We start from the raw sequence: 21307 nt of genomic DNA, 5'->3' as shown, positions 1-21307 counted from the left end.
GGACGGGGCGAAGAAGAGGCCCTGGTGAAGTCAGCACTGCACTTCTGGGCTGGTGATTGTCCGTTTCTTAAAAGTCAGCAGCTACAGTATTTGTAGCTGCTGACTATATTTTTTTTTTATAAAGGATTAGAGGCTCCTCTTTAATTGCCAGGTTTATCACATCCAACTCAAGTACCACCAACAAATCATAATTTTGGACTTCTGTGTTTATCTTTGACAGGTGATCTACTCTTTTTTACTTGCTCAGGTATCATAGTTAAAGCAGAGTTCCACCTAAAAGTGTAACTTCCGTTTTAAGTACTTCTCGCCCCCTTACATATTTTTTTTGGGGGGTGGGGGGGGGGGGTGGGTACTTTGTTTTGAAGGGGACTTCATGTCCCACTTCCTCCTTCCACCTAGAGGGCCACTTAGGCGATTCCTCCTCTCCCCCTAGGCGATCTCCTGGGACACGTGACAGGTCCCAGAAGATCGCCTATCCACTTCGAGAGCGCAACACGACTCGCGCATGCACAGTGCGCGCCCGGCCGTGAAGCCACAAGTTGTCACGGCCAGGTGCCCACATTTCCAATGGAGGCGCCGAGGAGGGGGAGAGGAGCGGGCCTCCATGCGGCCGCATTGCTGGACCATGGGACATGTGAGCGGCTGTTTATTAAAAATCAGCAGGTATACTTTTTGTAGCTGCTGACAAAACTAAAAATAGCCTGGAACTCCGCTTTAATCTCACCAGGCTTGTAGTTCTCAATGAACTGTGAGGGCGCTGGCGAGTGCTCTTGTAGTTTATTGATTCTTCATACTTTTTAGTAAATGTCTGCCTGAGTACCATGTGCTGGTGTGAACTGCATTCAGAGGGAGCTATTTTTTAGTTGCCATGCATTGGGGATGTGCTCACAACACTCCAACACATCTGGTGTGAATAAACCCAGACTGATCATGTATGTCATTGATAGAACTTTAGGGCAGCCATCAGGAGATCACTCCACTGAGGCAGGGTTCATTTTGTCGATGAAAATAATTGTCATATTTTTCATCAGCAGCATGTTTTCAGTGACAAGAACTAAATGAAAAATTCTCAATTTTATCAACTGACGAAAACCATGACGAAAATCAATTAAAAATGTTATCAGTGAATGAAAACAATGAATGAAAACGGTTTTGATGCTACTTACACAGGCATTCCCTGAAATTGCGGCCGCGGATCGCAGCAAAATCATGGCCGTGGAATCGCAGTAGTGTGAAAGGGGCCTTACACACCAAGTGACAAGGGTGGGGGGGCACTAGGCTGGCAGAAGCACAGGTGAACTAGTGAAAGGACTTTGGAGTATTTAAACTGAGGCAAGCAGTGAAGCAGGAAAGTTAAAAAAACAGTGAGCCCATCGGTCACCCCTTCTAGTTCTGACCAAGCCTTACAGCAGTGGTTCTCAACCTGGGGGTCGGGAACCCCCCTGGGAGGTCGAATGATGATTTGCCAGGGGCCACCGAATCCTGGGATGTTCCTGAAGCCTGCACCACTCTTCCAGCCTTTTCGCGGCCGCCCAGCTGGGCTGTTCTTGGAGCCTGCGGCCGCCCACTCAACCTCTTCACAGCCATCCATTTCGTTTCACAACATGGGTTGTGGGCAGAGACTAGAGGTCAGCTGACTGGTGAGGAATGTGAAGTGGGAGGGGCTGGAGGAGGCCCCACCTCCAGATTTTGGCATAGGTGTTACTGCTTAGAGACACCACAAAGCTGGAGACACAGAGAGTAACACTACCTGTGATTAGAGTTGCCATTAAAAGTCCCCACTACAGTTCTCACATCAGCAGATGACCTTGATCAAGAGCACCTAAGTTGGCCGATCAGAACTCTCCCCAGCATTGCCACTCATCCCAACTACTGTTAGGGGTCCCCACAACTTGGGAAATTTTATCAAGGGGTCACGGCACTAGAGAGTTGAGAACTACTGCCTTACAGCAACCATGTAGGCTTATTTAGTGGTAGTTCTGATACTGCTACCACGTGATATTGAGAGGGCCATGCATTCCTCTGCTTTATAATGGATCAAACTTGTACTTTCACTGACATGTTTGTGCTTACATGCATGTCCTACAGTAAATTATACTTCCTAGTATGATTTTATATATATATATATATATATATATATATATATATATATATATATATAGGATTTTAATTTAAAAACTGACCATACGCCAATAGGATGCTGTTTGCATGTTCGTATGGAGGTTCAAAAAAATTGCTCATCTGTGCATTTGATCAAGGAGTGTAGAGAATAGGGCACTCTGGATAACAAGGAGACTTCAACAAACGGTACATGACTGGCTCTTGAAATGCGATTAATGCACCACAGTAGCACTTCAGAAGAGGGAAGCACACTCTATAGGAAAAACAAAGCAGCGAAGAAGGCGCTTCTAAGTGCAGTAATAAAACACTTTAATCACAAGGAAGGGTTAAAAACACTTACAAGATGGAAGTGAAAAACAGGCATAACAATGAATCCGTAACATCCAGCGGTAAAAACAGGCATAACAATGAATCCGTAACATCCAGCGGGATGCCTCCTGGGAGTAAAGAGAGCAGCTGCAGGTGGAAGTTCCAGCCGACCAGCGGTGAGAAACTCTGTTTCTCTGATCCAAGATGGGGAGTCGTGCTGTCAGGACCAGCATGGAATCCAGGCAACTGGAAGTGATGCCAGAGTGGGCGGGACATGTTTCGGAGCATGCCCAATCACTCCCCTTTGGTTTGAAGAAGGAGTGACTGGGCTTGCTCCAAAACATGTCCTGCCCACTCTGACGGCACTTCCCGTTGCCTGGATTCCATGCAGGTCCTGACAGGCCGGCTCTCTATTTTGGATCAGAAACACAGTGTGTGCCACCGCTGGTCGGCTGGAATTTCCACCTGCAGCTGCGGTCTTTACTCCCAGGAGGCATCCCGCTGGATGTTGTGGATTCATGGATATGCCTCGTTCTTCACTTCCATCTTGTAAGTGTTTTTAACCCTTCCTTGTCATCCAGGTGTTTTATTATTGCACTTAGAAGCACCTTCTTCTTTGTGGTACATTTGATCAACTAATTTTGTTGTTGTTAAAAGTCTCTAAAATTTTGGCCACCCCTGCTACTCGAAAGATATCCCAAATGTTTAAAGAGGTTTCTTTTGTGCCGAGAATATGCGCATTACAATATGTACAATTTTACATTTGCAGTTAGAATCAATTTTTTTTTCCAAGAACAATTTTCCATTGTGCTCCTTTAAAAACTTGTTGTCACTGTGGTTGAAAACGATTGTTGATTTGGCGTTCGAAAGTCGAATAAACATTCAGATCAAAAGCTGTACTACTATATGGCCAACTTTACTTTTAAATTGTAATAATGGATCAAAAACATTTATTGAGAGGGATTTACTAAAACTGAAGCAGAATGAATCTGTGCACAGTAACCAATCCGCTGCTATTTTCAGCTTGTTCAGTTAAAGCGGAGGTTTACCCAAAAAACAAGTATATAACATTACATTCAGTATACCTCAAACATGTACAGTATGCCCTTTTTTTTGTTGCTTTTTTTGGGAGGGGGTGTACATACAGTATTATCGGTATTTTCCTCCCGGCTTCCGGGTACTCGCTCCCGCGGGAGTGGGCGTTCCTGTGCAGTGCCGCAATGTCATCTGGGAATTGTTTTTTGGGTGAACCTGTTGTCAACCTGATTTAAGCGCTGCGCAAACTGTTGGCGCTATATAAATCCTGTATAATAATAATAACCTCCGCTATAAAGCAGCGCTCCGCGTAAAAGGGGACGCTCAGCCTGTCTGCCTCCCGGTACCCACTTCCGCTTCTGGGTGAGTTTGCCGTAGCAAACTCAGCCGGAAGTTCGCCCACCCATCCTCCTTCTCCACCGCTGGGCAATTCACAAAGCGCAGTGCGCTTCGTGCATGTGCAGTAGGGAACTGGCTGTTAAGCCACAAGGCGAGATGGCGGCAGCAGCACCCGATTGAAAAATTGGCTTGGGTGAGGACACCGCTAGATTCGTGGACAGGTAAGTGTCCTACAATGAAAGTCAGCAGCTACAGTAATTGTAGCTCTTGCCTCTAATTTTTTTTCTGAAGGAGCCTGGAGCTCCGCTTTAAGCTTTAAAAAGAAAGTTAGAAGTGGGGAGGGTGCCATATAGAGCTGCTCCAGATTCAGTCTACCCCAGTCTCAGTAAATTTCCCGCATTACCTCGAGTTCTCCTATTCGCACATGGCACATTTCCATGGAATGTCTAGTACGCTGAATGTTCAAACTTGCTAACCATTAAGGAAACCAGTCATTAAAGAAATATAGGAGGCTGCCACTTCTGACCTCTCTTCTGGAAAATACTGGTTGCCTGGCTGTCATTCTGACCCCTTTTGTGCCAATATTTTTGCACTACTGACCCAAAACAAAATTTGCAGACATAGACTTCTCAGATCTGTATACTCTTTCTAAATCATTACCTTAAAAATAGTCACATCTATCAGGGCAGCATAACAACCAATCGGCGATCTGTTTGAGAAAAAGGTCAGTAATGGCTGCCCCCTTATTTCTACAGTGAAAGGCCAACTTGAAAACACACCACAGTTCATGAAACGATCATCTTTGAAACCAGAGGTGATCAGCCAACAACATGAAAGGAACAGTTTGACTCCTTACCTGATTGACTGCCTTGAGAGGGTATTTCTTCTTGTCACGCTCCTTTCCTCTCTCCATTTCTCTTTCTGAGCTGCCTGCATCATGATTGTGTCCATTCTCACTTGGCTCCGCAGAGATATATTTCCCTGATGCTCTGGATTTCTTGCTAGGATGCCTTTCCCACTTCTCTTTCCGCTCTGGTGGTTTTAACGCCAGATCTTTCTGCAAAAATAAAGAAACAATTGGGAATTTAGTCAAACAATAAAAAATTGCCACCAGGGCAAAGGCAACACAAACTTGGATTTCAATTTTAAACACACTAAATAAAACAGTGTGCTAACAGGTGCAACCTTGCCAATTGCACTAATTAATAGTCATGCCTTGGCATATGATTATGTTTTACTTGAACAGCATGGCCTACGGATTCTTGTGTCCCTCTTGCAAGTCTTTAGTATGTTGTTATTTAAATATAATAAGACTTGGTTCACACTGCTGCAATCCAATTTAAAAAAAAATAGTTTTATTGAAAAAAATAGAACACAGGGTAAAGAAACAAATGCAAACAAAGTACAGCTAATGCCCCGTACACACGATGAGATTATCGGACGAATGATCGTCCCTTTTTTTGCATGCTAATCTCACGTTGAATCTGATGAGTTTACTAAAGTCACGAAAATTCTCGTACGACAGAATAAAAATTCGGAAGCGATGTCATGTGTTGTAATGCATTTTCGAACTACCACTAAACCGATTAAACTAAAATCGTGCAATCTGGCATTGTACGGAAAAAAATCCCGTGCATGTCCGATGGAATAACATTGGATGAACTGTCCTGGTCGGCTCTCGAAAGCTCTGTATTAACGATCCAATTATCGTACGATCGATTCGATTGCAGCATTTTTTGTAAGATTTTCGGATCGTGTGTACAGGGCTCATACAAAAAAATGTAATTTGCAGATAACACTGTATGGAACATTGAAGAAACTCAGGATTCCTCCGCTACATAGAAGTCAGTGCAATCCGATTTTCAGTGTGATTAAACAGTGCAACCTTGTATGTGGTTTGCATATTCTATGAGGCCAAAATCGCACTGGAAATCAAACTAAATTAGTACAGGAACCTTTTCCAACATCGCACTGTGCCAAGTTGTATTGATGTGAACGTGCACCATTGACAACAATGCAATTTCCATAGTCAAGCAATTCTGAGAAACTCAAGTTGCATCAGAAACTGCACTAGTGTGAACCAGGACTAGTTCACACCAGATGTAGTGCAGTGCGTTTTATTCTGCATCAAAAAAGCATAGACAGTATTTTACATGGATTCCAATGGTCCTAGTTCATATGTGCAGTCATTAAAATGTTGCAATTTTACTTTAAGGATTGGAACACATCTAAAATGCAGAAAAATTCACACAAAATGCACTGATGTCCTCAATTTAGATGAAGAAAAAAAAGGGGGGGGGGGTAAAAGCACTGGTACCCATCAACATGCTCACCTTTCCAAGAGCATTATAATATGCACTATTCTATAGTTGTTAAAAAGAAAAGACCTGAGTAGGAAACCACAGAAGAATGGATGCACCCCATGGCCTTGTTGGGAACAGGGCTAACGTAAGGGTTATAAATACCTGCTATTCCAACTGTTTTTTGGGGGAAATATCATTTTGGACAGTTTGAACTCGTTATAAAGCGTCTCTGGGCAACTTCCAACCATTGCACATAATAAGCACAAGCTAGCACTTTGTTAACCCCTTCACAGCCTTACAGTCACAGCTGATAATTCAGGCAACAAGCTGTGTCACTGATAATCTGGTATGACATTGTTATGTGCAAACCCCTCGGTATGCTCTATTTGCCAACATTCTCCCAAAAATGAATACCGGTACATGTTGATTTAAAGGTTCCACATTCATATTATACTAAAAAGGAGTCTCATGTTCTTTTAAAGGGAATGGAACAGTAATATCCACCACTCTGGCCTTTCTGCCGCATCCTATTCAATATGAGGATTGCAAACAAACCGATTGGACTGCATGCTGACAAATGACATTGTTACAAATGTGAACAATGCTTCGGACAAATTGTACAATGGTTCTTGCACATTATTTCCCCGATTCACAAAGCTCCTTGGGAGACGATATATAGAAGCTTTACAGGATTCTCTGCTCATAATGGGAACGCTCTCATACTGGAGCTATGACAGCTCTACGGGGACATCATTAGTGGCTACACAGCTGCTTACTGGGAATCAACAAGAAGTCCCGCTAGAGCAGCCAACAGAATCTACACACATACAGTAATAATGACCCTAAATGCTAAACCTTCCATTGCTGATAGTGCTGCTACTCTGTGCAAGATGCCAGTCACCTGCTGGAAATGTTTACGTATGCCTGACACACCAGTATTGAAAGCTGCCACATGAACTAAGGGGAAGAGTGACATATGATATGTCTATAGAGCAGGGGTGGGCAATTATTTTTTCGATGGGGCCACATGAGAAACTAAAAATATTTTGGAGGGCCGGGCCAAAAGGCTAAACTCAATACTGCATAAAATCAATTGTATTTCTTTATAAAAAGCAGTAAATATCATTGTTGGAAAACTGGTACGAGTACTTGTTATAGACATGGCACAGGAGGGGGACAGAGGCTGGGGACATGGTACAGGAGGGGGACAGAGGCTGGGGACATGACACAGGAGGGGGACAGAGGCTGGGGACATGACACAGGAGGGGGACAGAGGCTGGGGACATGACAGGAGGGGGACAGAGGCTGGGGACATGACACAGGAGGGGGACAGAGGCTGGGGACATGACACAGGAGGGGGACAGACGCTGGGGACATGACACAGGAGGGGGACAGACGCTGGGGACATGACACAGGAGGGGGACAGACGCTGGGGACATGACACAGGAGGGGGACAGACGCTGGGGACATGACACAGGAGGGGGACAGACGCTGGGGACAGGCAGCCACTGTTTAATCAATAACAATTGATTAAACAGTGGCTGCATGTGATGGCACAGTGGCTGCGTGTGATGGCACAGTGGTTGCGTTTGATGGGCACAGTGGCGACAATTGATGGCACAGTGGCTGCTTGTGATGGGCACAGTGGCAACAATTAATGGCACAGTGGCTGCATGTGATTGGCACAGTGGCTTTGTTTGGGAACAGTGGCAACAATTGATTGCACAGTGGCTGCGTGTGATTGGCACAGTGGCTGCGTTTGATGGGAACAGTGGCTGCGTGTGATTGGCACAGTGGCTGCGTGTGATTGGCACAGTGGCTGCGTGTGATTGGCACAGTGGCTGCGTGTGATTGGCACAGTGGCTGTGTTTGGGAACAGTGGCAACAATTGATTGCACAGTGGCTGCGTGTGATTGGCACAGTGGCTGCGTTTGATGGGAACAGTGGCTGCGTGTGATTGGCACAGTGGCTGCATGTGATTGGCACAGTGGCTACGTGTGATTGGCACAGTGGCTGCGTGCGATTGGCACAGTGGCGACAATTTATGGTGGCACAGTGGCTGCGTGTGTTGGCACAAGTGGCTGCATGTGTTGGCACAAGTGGCTGCATGTGATGGGCACAGTGACCCCTCCCGGCCCTGCCTACTGTTATCACAGCGGCGGGGAACATTACAGACAGCGTTCGTTTGAACAGCTGTTTTCCCCGCTGCGCATAGACACTCCCCCTTGGACGGATCTGTCCAATCGCGAGCAAGGGGGAGTGTCTATGTGACTCCCCCTTGCTCGCGATTGGACAGATCCGTCCAAGGGGGAGTGTCTATGCGCGGCGGGGAAAACAGCTGTTCAAACGAACGCTGTCTGTAATGTTCCCCGCCGCGGTGATTAACGTGGCAGCGGCGGCGATTTCGGTGGCGGGGGTGGGCCGGATTAAAAGGTCCGCCGGGCCGTATACGGCCCGCGGGCCGTAGTTTGCCCAGGTCTGCTATAGAGCGACAAGCCAGAAAGTAACGTGTGTATCTTAGCTAATGCGCACACATACACACAATAAGTTGTCTTTAACCACTTCCTTACTGGGCACTTAAACCCCCTTCCTGCCCAGAGGACTTTTTGTGATTCGGCACTGCGTCGCTTTAACTGACAATTGCGCGGTCGTGCGACGTGGCTCCCAAACAAAATTGACGTCCTTTTTTTCCCACAAATAGAGCTTTCTTTTGGTGGTATTTGATCACCTCTGCGGTTTTTATTTTTTGCGCTATAAACAAAAATAGAGCGACAATTTTGAAAAAAAAAAAAATTGTTTACTTGTTGCTGTAATAAATGGCTCAATTTTTTAAAAAAAATATTTTTTTATCCTCAGACTAGGCCGATACGTATTCTACATATTTTTAGTAAAAAAAAAAAAAAATCGCAATAAGCGACTGGTTTGCGCAAAAGTTATAGCGCCTACAAAATAAGGGACATAATTATTTTTTTTTTTACTAGTAATGGCGGCGATCTGCGATTTTTATTGCGACTGCGACATTATGGCGGACACATCGGACACTTTTGACACATTTTTGGCGCCATTCACATTTATACTGCAATCAGTGCTATAAATATGCACTAATTACTGTATAAATGTGACTGGCAGGGAAGGGGTTAACACTAGGGGGTGAGGAAGGGGTTAAATGTATACCCTAATTAGTGTTCCAACTGTGGGTGAAGGGGGATGACTGGGGGGGGGGGGGGGGGGGTGACCGATCTGTGTCTCTATGTACAAGAGACACAGATCCGTCTCCTCTCTCCCTGACAGCACCGCTGTCTGCGAGAGCCGGCAATGAGAGATGATTTCATATGTAAACATATGAGATCATCTCTCATTGGCCGCACAGATCGCCTAGGAAACGGCCGCTCCGATTGGCCGTTCACGGCGATCTGTAACTGGCTGTGTCCGAGGGACACGGCCAGCACAGCAGTTCCCCGCTGCGCGCTCGGGAGCGCGCGAGCGGGGAACGAGCAAAGGGGCGGACGTCTATTGACGGCGCCTCAGAGAATTAGAACCACCCCGCGGCCGTCAATAGTCGTACGGCTGTCGGGAAGTGGTTAAAGTGGTTGTAAACATCAGACATGGAATTTAAACAAAGCCTATCCCTCTGTAGTGTGTACTTGTCTCAATTAAAAACACTAATTGTCATTTCTGTCTGCTGCGTCATTCCTCCACTATCAACATGACTCGCTTCTGACAAGTTTTCCTGACACCAAGAAAAAGCAGCTCTTCTAAAGAGTAGAAGCAACTTCAACTGGCAAGGATAAGAAGTGGAGAAGGTGCCTTTTCACTGGGTATATGTAAAGGTTTACAACCACTTTAACTTGTACAAAAATCTGACTCCTGACAATTTAGTGTGCCAACACATTTTTCCTCCAAGTTTCTGGATGGAGTGGAGCAGGATTCAAACTCTTTCAGGTATTTTTTGTTGGGAGTACATTGGTTAAGGTCCCCATGGTTAAAAGCGTCCTAATAAGGTGTTGTACTTACCTTACTCATTGCTTCAGTGCTTTCCTCTGCTCCGGGTTGTGGGCTCTCCATATATATATATATATATACACACATATATATACATACACACACACACACACACACACACATATATACAGGGAGTGCAGAATTATTAGGCAAATGAGTATTTTGACCACATCATCCTCTTTATGCATGTTGTCTTACTCCAAGCTGTATAGGCTCGAAAGCCTACTACCAATTAAGCATATTAGGTGATGTGCATCTCTGTAATGAGAAGGGGTGTGGTCTAATGACATCAACACCCTATATCAGGTGTGCATAATTATTAGGCAACTTCCTTTCCTTTGGCAAAATGGGTCAAAAGAAGGACTTGACAGGCTCAGAAAAGTCAAAAATAGTGAGATATCTTGCAGAGGGATGCAGCACTCTTAAAATTGCAAAGCTTCTGAAGCGTGATCATCGAACAATCAAGCGTTTCATTCAAAATAGTCAAAAGGGTCGCAAGAAGCGTGTGGAAAATCCAAGGCGCAACATAACTGCCCATGAACTGAGAAAAGTCAAGCGTGCAGCTGCCAAGATGCCACTTGCCACCAGTTTGGCCATATTTCAGAGCTGCAACATCACTGGAGTGCCCAAAAGCACAAGGTGTGCAATACTCAGAGACATGGCCAAGGTAAGAAAGGCTGAAAGACGACCACCACTGAACAAGACACACAAGCTGAAACGTCAAGAAATATCTCAAGACTGATTTTTCTAAGGTTTTATGGACTGATGAAATGAGAGTGAGTCTTGATGGGCCAGATGGATGGGCCCGTGGCTGGATTGGTAAAGGGCAGAGAGCTCCAGTCCGACTCAGACGCCAGCAAGGTGGAGGTGGAGTACTGGTTTGGGCTGGTATCATCAAAGATGAGCTTGTGGGGCCTTTTCGGGTTGAGGATGGAGTGAAGCTCAACTCCCAGTCCTCCTGCCAGTTTCTGGAAGACACCTTCTTCAAGCAGTGGTACAGGAAGAAGTCTGCATCCTTCAAGAAAAACATGATTTTCATGCAGGACAATGCTCCATCACACACGTCCAAGTACTCCACAGCGTGGCTGGCAAGAAAGGGTATAAAAGAAGAAAAACTAATGACATGGCCTCCTTGTTCACCTGATCTGAACCCCATTGAGAACCTGTGGCCCATCATCAAATGTGAGATTTACAAGGAGGGAAAACAGTACACCTCTCTGAACAGTGTCTGGGAGGCTGTGGTTGCTGCTGCACGCAATGTTGATGGTGAACAGAACAAAACACTGACAGAATCCATGGATGGCAGGCTTTTGAGTGTCCTTGCAAAGAAAGGTGGCTATATTGGTCACTGATTTGTTTTTGTTTTGTTTTTGAATGTCAGAAATGTATATTTGTGAATGTTGAGATGTTATATTGGTTTCACTGGTAAAAATAAATAATTGAAATGGGTATATATTTGTTTTTTGTTAAGTTGCCTAATAATTATGCACAGTAATAGTCACCTGCACACACAGATATCCCCCTAAAATAGCTAAAACTAAAAACAAACTAAAAACTACTTCCAAAAATATTCAGCTTTGATATTAATGAGTTTTTTGGGTTCATTGAGAACATGGTTGTTGTTCAATAATAAAATTAATCCTCAAAAATACAACTTGCCTAATAATTCTGCACTCCCTGTATATATATACACACACACACACACACACGTGTGTGTATGTACTATATATATATATATATATATATATATATATATATACACACACACACGTGTGTGTATGTACTATCTATATATATATATATATATATATATATATATATATATATATATATACACACACACACGTGTGTGTATGTACTATCTATATATATATATATATATATATATATATATATATATTTTTTTTTTTTTTTACACACACACACACGGTATATATATATATATATATATATATATATATATATATATATATATATATATATATATATATATATATACACACACACACACACACACGTGCAAATCAATTTTATATATAATAAAATGGATTTGCAAAAAAAAAAAATTTAAAAAGTGACCATATTTGGACAATGCAATTGTCATTTTTGTCACATAAAAACCTTCTTACATTACCATCCCAATCACAATACTCAAAGACACAAAGTAAAAAAAAAATGTATGCTGCAATTGTTATTCATACTAAACGTAACCAACGTACTCTACGTGGTATTATTCACCCTTGCTCACTTTGGGATGTCAAGGTCCTGTGTATTTTATCATGTAGGCATTGAAAGATTGCGATGACAGAACTGAAAAGCAGTACATGCAATAAATCCAGGATGTGACATGGAAAATGAAGTTTAACATTTAGCCAGTATCACTCCTTGACTTCTGATGACCACAACTGAAAAATATTAAACTGTAATAGAGATTTCATACATGGATTGTAGCAGAGAGATAGAGATGTACACTAGTTTACTCAGCTGTGTCCACATTCTGATTACGCGCAGAATGAGACCCAATAGTCTGTGGCAGCAGAAAAGCCAGCGTATTACATTTGGAAAGAGCGCCTTTTAACCTTACAATAACATTTTATACACTAGACCAGAACAAGCACGCACGTGTTTCGTCCATTCTGCAATGCTAGCAGAAAAAAAAAAGAAATTATGAAGTATTGTTCACAGCAACCAATCAGGAATTATTTTCATGGTGGAAGAACATAGATGCAAGGGTGCAGACAGAGAAAATGTTTCAACTGACAAGCATACAGATCAGAAACATTTGAAACACAGCCATATTTACTTTGTGAGGATGGGATCGGTTCACTGTGTGTAGAAAACTGGATTACATCAAAGCTCGGAGAAAGAGATCAAAACAGGAAGCCGATGCACTGAGGGACAGAGAGTGCTTTATGTCAAGGCCAACACAGTAATGAAAAGGGACAGATCCGATGCAACCTCTGGCATGACTACAAGTGCTGCAACCTCTCTATTTCAGGAAGCACAAAGTGATTATCTACATTCTAGAGAACTATTAAGTAAGCCTTACAGTAAAAAAAAAGCCAAAGGATCTATTTAAAATAATAAATATGTATTGTCAGCAAAAAATGGTTTTGCGCACTTGGCCATTTAAAAGTTAACTAAAGAGGAAAGATGGGGATTAAACATAGTAAGCTGTGTGATTACAGAATAAAGCTCCCATAACTCCCATAAACATGCACACTGCAATTCTATACAAAAATGGGCCTTGTAGCATGTTGTGAATGAGTCTGCATAGCCACAGACTGGTCAGGGTGCCCATGCTGATCCGGGGGACATACTCAATATTAGGTAGGTGGTCATAAAGCTCTCCCGCTTGTCTGTAATTGCATATACATACACAAACATATTTATACACGCACAGAACTTTACCATTAATGTCTAACTACCCATTTCTACACTGTGAAAATCGTGATTTCCAATACTTTGTGACCTTAAATGAAATGAGTGCATCATGGAGGCTGCCATTGCTTCTGAAAATGCTTCTGAAAATGCTAGATGTACCCCCCTCACTAGGGGGAGAACATCTGGGGGTATCTAGGATGGAAAAGGACATGGGGGTCCTAGTAGATGATAGGCTCAGCAATGGCATGCAATGCCAAGCTGCTGCTAACAAAGCAAACAGAATACTGGCATGCATTAAAAAGGGGATCAACTCCAGAGATAAGACAATAATTCTCCTGCTCTACAAGACTCTGGTCCGGCCGCACCTAGAGTATGCTGTCCTGTTCTGGGCACCAGACCTCAGGAAGGATGTACTGGAAATGGAGCGAGTACAAAGGAGGGGAACAAAACTAATAAAGGATCTGGAGGATATTAGTTATGAAGAAAGGTTGTGAGCACTGAACGTATTCTCTCTGGAGAAGAGACACTTGAGAGGGGATATGATTTAAATTTACAAATACCATACTGGTGACTCCACAATAGGGATAAAACCTTTCAGTGGACGGGAGTTTAATAAAGACACGTGGCCACTCACTAAAATAAGAAAAGAGGTTTAACCTTAAACTATGTATATGGTTCTTTACTGCAAGAGCGGCAAGGATGTGGAATTCTCTTCCACAAGCGGTGGTCTTAGCTGGGAGCATCAATAGTTTAAAAAAACTATTAGATTAAGCCCCTGAATGACCACAACATACAGGGATAAACCATGTAAACAATGTAATACTGACATATAAATCACACACATTGGTTGGACTTGATGGACTTGTGTTTTTCCAACCTCACCTACTATGTAACTATGCCTGACTGTCCTGCTGATCCTTTGGCTAGAATAGTTCCTGAATCACTAATCTGAAACAAGTATACAGAAAAGGACACTTTTCTGGCACACAGACATGTTCTAGGTTTGCGAATTCAAAATAATTAAGACACAGTTAAGACATTTTTAAATTGAATTAAGCAATGGCAGCGTCTGTATTACTCTAATGACAGGGTCACTTTAAGATGGACCTGTCTGTGTGTAACTTGGGGATCACTGTCTTACTACACCAAACAGGTTTGAGAATGATCAGAAAGGCAGCTGAAAATTAGCATACGGTAAAAAAATATTTTTCTCTTTACACACACACACACACACACAAAGTGGAATTTAAAGGGCACTAATTGTTTACAAGAGGATTGGCATTCTGGGTGAAGGAATACAAATAACCTATTAAATGATGAATATTGGGAATGGCAGAAGTCTAGGCAACATGCACCATGTGTAAAGTTTCTCACTTTACCTCAGCTGGCAAATGATACCTTATTAAAGTCACATAGATCTGCAAGTAGAACGTGAACACAAATATCACAGATATTTGTTTATGCAGAGAATATGCGATGTACGTATTGTCTAATGGCAGCACTAGAAGCAGAGCCAGGCATTACTGCTCCATGCTGGAGGGTGGAAAGCTCCTGATCGCTCAGCTGACACAGCTCTTGCTGGAACAAATCCCACATGCAGCAGACTTGTGAATGGCTACATCCTGCAATTTCAGTGTTTGGCTAAGGAAAGAGATATATATATATATATATATATATATATATATATATATATATATATATATATATATGTGTGTGTGTGTGTGTGTGTGTGTGTGTGTGTGTGTGTGTGTGTGTGTGTGTGTGTGTGTGTGTGTGTGTGTGTGTGTGTGTGTGTGTGTGTGTGTAGGGGGAGAAAGGAGAGAGAGTAGAGAGGAGAAAGTAGAGGAGAGAGAGGAGAGAGAGAGGAGAGAGAGGAGAGAAAAAGAGGAGAGAAAGGATTGAGACAGAGGGGGGGGGGGGGGAGACAGAGGGGGGGGAGAGGTTGAGAGAGACAGAGGGGGGGGGGAGGTTGAGAGAGACAGAGGGGGTTGTGAGAGAGAGAGAGAGAGAGAGAGAGAGAGAGAGAGAGAGAGAGGGGGGGGGAGGGGGAGGTTGAGAGAGACACAGAGGGGGAGGGAGAGGTTGAGAGAGAGAGACACAGAGGGGGGGGAGAGGTTGAGAGAGACACAGAGGGGGGGGAGAGGTTGAGAGAGAGGGGGGAGGGAGAGGTTGAGAGAGACAGAGGGGGAGGGAGAGGTTGAGAGAGAGAGACACAGAGGGGGAGGGAGAGGTTGAGAGAGAGAGACACAGAGGGGGGGGAGAGGTTGAGAGAGAGGGGGGAGGGAGAGGTTGAGAGAGACAGAGGGGGAGGGAGAGGTTGAGAGAGAGAGAGAGAGAAGAGGGGGTGTAAGAGAGAGGGGGTGAGGGAAGGGAGAGGGGGGGAACAGGGGAACAGAGATGGGAGAAGGGGGAAGAAAGAGGGGGGGAGAGAGGGAGGAGAAAGAGAGAGCGAGCAAGCAAGAGAGAAAGGAAGGGGGGAGAAGGAGGGAGGGGAAAAAAAACATTCACCATATGTGAGGGTTGAGTTCACCTGCTGGTGGCACTGGGGTTCACTTTGCAGATGGCTGCAGTTCCAGTGTCCACCAGCAGGTGTCTCCCAGAAGCCAGCAGGTTCTGACCAGCCACACCTGGCTCCAGCTGCCAGGTGGATATTTAAGGCTGCTCCTCCCTTCTCCCAGGGTGTCACTATCCTGTCTGATCCCTCCTTGCTACCAGATTGTGCCTGATAACGTTCCTGAACCTTCCCTTCTCCTGATCCATCCTGCACCCTACTGCCTTGTTCCATGCTCGTGTTTCCCCTCCTTGCATCCCTGTTACCTTGTCCCTTGTGTTGTAGATATTGTATATAGATAGCAGTTGGGTTCATTAGTTATTATTGTTCTAGTTTGCTGGAGTGGTTTATGTTTTCACTAGTTGCTGTGTATGTTTATTGGCGGGTGTTCACTATAAATAAATAAATATCACTTTAATGATAAAATACTTTGTTTGGTCTTGGTTCCTCTGTGTAGCTACGTGTCTGGTGGTCTTAGCTGCTGACCCTGACACCCCATTTGTCCGATTTACGGTCATCACCAAAAGGGAAAAAATGGCAGTCGTCAACAGAACAGGATTAGAGGGGATATTCTCCAATTGGAGGCTCTAGTTCTGGCGACAGCCAGGGTTTCCCTCACTTTAGAGGTATTTCCGGTCACTTTGTGTTTTGGCTATGGAGGCAGGTAAGTGAAGGGAAATCTCCCAATGGAACACACAGTTATAACTCTCACTTACTCTATAAAAATGGGAAAAAAAAAAGTTTTGCCTTTAGTTCCACTTTAGCATAATCAAATGATAGCAAAAGCTTTATGCTTAAAAAATAAATAAAAATGTGCAAAGGTTGGTCTCACTTTTCGGGCATCAAAAAATTACTTTTTTTTTTTTCAATTTAAAATTGACGCATAACAACCACATTATCACTTTGTAAAGTCATCCATGGATGGTTTGAATCTTGGCCATTCAGCAGGGACCAAGTGAGATTCTAACCATGTATGGGCAGGCTGAATGTACCAAAGTTTATTGTGGTGTCCCAGTACAGGTATTTGCTGTAGGCCCTGTCAGATTGAGGCCCTCGGCTTGTGGGGTCTCCCCTGCAGGGACTCAGCTAGTTATGATGTGATTTATACTGTTATGGTTGATAATACGTTTATTAGGTGTGTATAGCTTTAAGAGGTTTAGTCAGCCATCTCATGTTCAGTCAGAGTGTATTACCATCTCATGTTCAGTCAGTGTATTAGAGTCGGGAGGACTAAGTGCTAGACAAGACCTTATTGTGTTGTGTTATACTACAGGTCAGTCTCTATGATCCACAGCTCTCAACCAATGGGCTTCAGTCTCATCAGGCCCTTATAAGGGATTGTACTTCCTGTTTAAGCCAGTCTAGACTACACACAGTTCCTGGCAGAGCAGAGCAAAACACAGTCAGAGAAGCAGTGCAGGCCAGAAGCCTTCAGTTCAGGAGAAAATACAGCAAAGAGTGGAGCATTCCTAAACATTACAGAACCAGTACTTCAGCTCATTTATCGGATCAATCCGTTATTCCGGCGAAAAGCCTCAAGTCAGACACTTCAGTAAGTGTATCTATTTTTCAGCCTAGTTAAGCATAGGCCCTGAATTACTAATCCGGCTTTTGCAGCCGAGTATATATATATGATCAGCTAAGCTCAAGCATTATCAGCCGTGTGATCCTCTAGAGCAGTGGTTCTCAACCTGGGGGTCGGGACCCCCTTGGGGGTCAAATGATAATTTTCCAGGGGTCACCAGATCCTGGGCTGTTCCTGAAACCCGCACCACTCTCCCAGCCTTCTTGCGGCTGCTCAGCAGGGCTGTCTCTGGAGTCGGTGGCCACCCAGCTGGGCTGTACCTGGAGCACACGGCCGCCCACTCAGCCTCTTTGCAGCCACCCATTAAGTTCACAGCATGGCTGGGGGGCAGAGACTGGAGGTCCGCTGATTGGTGAGGATTGTGAGGTAGGAGGGGCTGGAGGAGACCCCATCTCCTGATTTCAGCATAGGTGTCACTGCTACGAGACGAAACAAAGTCAGAGACACACTGGGTAACACTACCTGTGATTATAGTTACCATAAAAGTCCCCACTACAGTTCTCAGATCAGCAGATGACCTTAATCAAGAAGACCCAAGTTGGCTGACCAGAACTCCCCCCAGCATTGCCACTCATCCCACCCCTCACCAAGAAGTAAGAGAAGGAATTAAAATAGAGAATACATGGAAGGGAGAGGAAAAGAGGGGGAGGAAGAAAGAAAAAGGGAGAGAGAGAATAAGAGAAAAAACAAGAAAGACGGCTAGAGAGAGCGATGGGGAAAAAACAAGAAATTAGGATAGTGAGAGATAAAAGGGAAAAAGAGGAGAACAAAGAGAAAGAGTGGTATATCCTAAAATGTACCATATGAGGTTTTTAATACTGTATGATTGGAGGGGACTCAGGGAGCGCTAAATTTCCGTGGGTTAGGGGCGCAAATTACTTGTCTTGCCTTAGGTGCTGACAAGCCACGCTACGAAAATAATTTTACTGTTGGGGGTCCCCACAACTTGGGAAATTTTATTAAGGGGTCACGGCACTAAAAGGTTGAGAACTACTGCTCTAGAGACTGCCTGCAGAACATTTTGACACTCTGTTTAAACGCTGTGAAGATTTTGACACCTGCCTTCATGTCAGTAAAGCCTTCGTTGTTTTAACCCCTGTTGTGGACTGTGTTATTACCATCCCAACTAGCGGGGATACGGAGGCCCCCGGAGCTGTAGTTTCCCGGGGTATTCCAAGACTACAGTGGCGTCACGTGACAGAGAGGGTTAATACCATCTGGCCCTCACTAAGGGTTAATACCACCTGACCATGGGCTCCTAGCCCCAAGAACCAAGTAGCTAACCATCAAGCGCATGTGTGTGGCCGTGGGGTCACCCTCCCCGGTCACCACATTATCAATCCAAATCAACGTGGGTACAACCAGCCTGCCAGATTTTGTGATTATTATTACGATTAATGTGTTTGCGATGATAATAATGACTGTGTTTCCCCCAGTGGAAGAAGACAATGGCTCCACAAGAGGGATTCCACCATCAACACTGTCTGTGTTTAAAGGTGGAATTGAGTGATTTTCTATCCTGTAACCCGTTACTACATGTGCATCAACATATGTTGCGTTAAGGTAGCTGCACCACAATGTGTGGTATGTGTGTTGAGATAAACTGCAGTGTGGGTTTGTTGAGAACTACATTACTTGTTCCTTGGTGTGCCATTCTAAATTAATGAACCTCACTAATTGGCTTAAATTGTAAAGACTTGTTTTTTTTTTTATATATAAAAATAACAAACATGTTATACCTACCTGCTCTATGTAATGGATTTGCTTATAGCAGCCCAGATCCTCCTCTTCTCAGGTCCCTCTTCTGGGATTCTGGCCCCTCCCTCCTGTTGAGTGCCCCCACAGCAAGCAGTTTGCTATGGAGGCACCCGAGTCGAGCCGCAACCCAGTGTATCAATTCAGACATTTAGCCGCTGTTTGGCCCTGCCCCCACTCTCTCCTCAGTGGCTAACTGACTTTGATTGAAAGCGAGAGCCAATGGCACCACTGCTGTGTCTCAGCCAATTAGGAGGGAAAGCCCTGGACGGCCGAGGCACTCTTGAACCTCGCTGGATTGAGATGGACCTCAGGGGGGGCAGGGGGGGCAGCTACACACAGAGGGCTTTTTATCTTAATCCAAAAACACACCATTGGCTGGGAGCGCTGACTGGGAGCCGATTGGCTGCTGGTTTTCCAGCATGCTCATCCGACAGAAGCTGGCTTCTGTCAGACCAGCTGCCATACACACGAATATCCACTGGTTTTTACTGAACCGGCCGATGTCGACCAACATTTGGCCCGTGTGTACTAGACTTAAAATGTTTTGCTATGTATAATAAACTGTGGTGTCAATCGATATAGGGGACTGGGTGGGCACAGACTAGATTTCTAAGCGTATGAAGTAGAGGAATGAAAATGGCTGAATGAATTTTCAAGGGAAGGATGTTGAAATTGCAATAGCTTGCATTCAGCCACTTCATTATCTCTTCACATTCTTCTCTAATTAATCAGGCTAGTCTTCATAAGCCTAAAATAAGACATGTCTGTTCCTATTTCAATGGTTTTCGTTTATCCAGGCCATTGCATTTCTGGGGATAGGAGTTGCTCACATACACCTGGACTTGTTCTGTAATATTGAATGTAATGTTAAAAGTCAGACATTGCAAACTGTTTCTTTATTTGGCATGGCTTTACCGAGGGCAGATAATATCAGACTAATCTGATTGAACTTCTTGACACACACATATCACAAATGTTTTGGACCAGGGTGGTGGTCATAGGCTATCTTGATTTCAGCAAGGAATTCCACATAATTTACTCACAAAGAAATTTCACAAGCTAGGACTTAAAGCGTAACTACACTGTATCTGAGCACCACAAACCCCCATCCATCCATGTCGCCATGCTTTATTTTGCTAAGAAATCGCTTTGAAAAACATCCTCTAGCATTTCTCGCCGTGCTCATCTTGAGTAAGGGCAGATTATTCATGTAGCATTTACTTCCTGGAATCCATTTGTCTTTAACTCAGGCATGCAGACAGGAGGGTGTGCTTAGCTGAGAAAGCTCCTCCTTCCCTCCTGAAGACACCTGGGATGTCTGACATCATTTGCCAAGGCAAGTAACCAGGAAGTAAATGAAGAAATGGCAGAAAAAAAGTTTAAAACCCGTAAATACAATATACCTTCCTATTGATTTACTAATGCTAGCCGCTCAAAGAATAAAAACTGTCAAATGTTGACAGAGAGTGAAGTTCCACTTTAGGCACTGGATGGTTCTGTAGATATGCAGTTGGGTAAAAGATAGATTCCAGAGTGTGGTTGCAAATAGGGTTCATTTGGAACAGAGACCAGTCACCAGTGGTGTACCACAAGGCTCTGTATTAGGTTTAAAGCGGTAGTAACTACTTCTGTTTTCTTTTTCTAAAACAAAACACGCTAACCTTACTTACCTGCTCTGTGCCTGGTATTGCACAGAGCAGGTCCGATCCTCCTTTTCTGGGGTCCCTCCTCTTCTTTGTGTGCCACATTGGCAAGTCATTTGCTATGGAGGAGCACGTTTGCGCTCACTTCTCAGTTTGCAACCAATTTTTTTTACAACGCCGATATCGGCCTGCAATAAAATCGGCCTTACCAATAATCGGTCGATCCCGAATATTAATTGTGAACCGACTCGTTTTAGACCTTGTATATACAGGCCTC

The 21307-nt window shown here is 44.1% G+C and overlaps 1 protein-coding gene across 9 annotated transcripts in view; it reads right to left on the bottom strand.

The window, feature by feature from the left end:
- FBRSL1 (fibrosin like 1) overlaps positions 1-21307 on the bottom strand; it is a 694818-nt gene that overhangs the window by 418684 nt on the left and 254827 nt on the right. For all 9 annotated transcript variants that reach the window (XM_040347748.1, XM_040347750.1, XM_040347768.1 and 6 more), the window contains one exon: positions 4661-4861. In XM_040347748.1, coding sequence (XP_040203682.1) covers positions 4661-4861 — 201 coding nt within the window. The remainder of the gene's footprint in view (positions 1-4660; positions 4862-21307) is intronic.

The sequence above is a fragment of the Rana temporaria genome, chromosome 1 (assembly GCF_905171775.1).
Source record: "Rana temporaria chromosome 1, aRanTem1.1, whole genome shotgun sequence".
NCBI classification, from domain to species: domain Eukaryota; kingdom Metazoa; phylum Chordata; class Amphibia; order Anura; family Ranidae; genus Rana; species Rana temporaria.
This window is presented reverse-complemented; position numbering and strand designations above follow the sequence as displayed.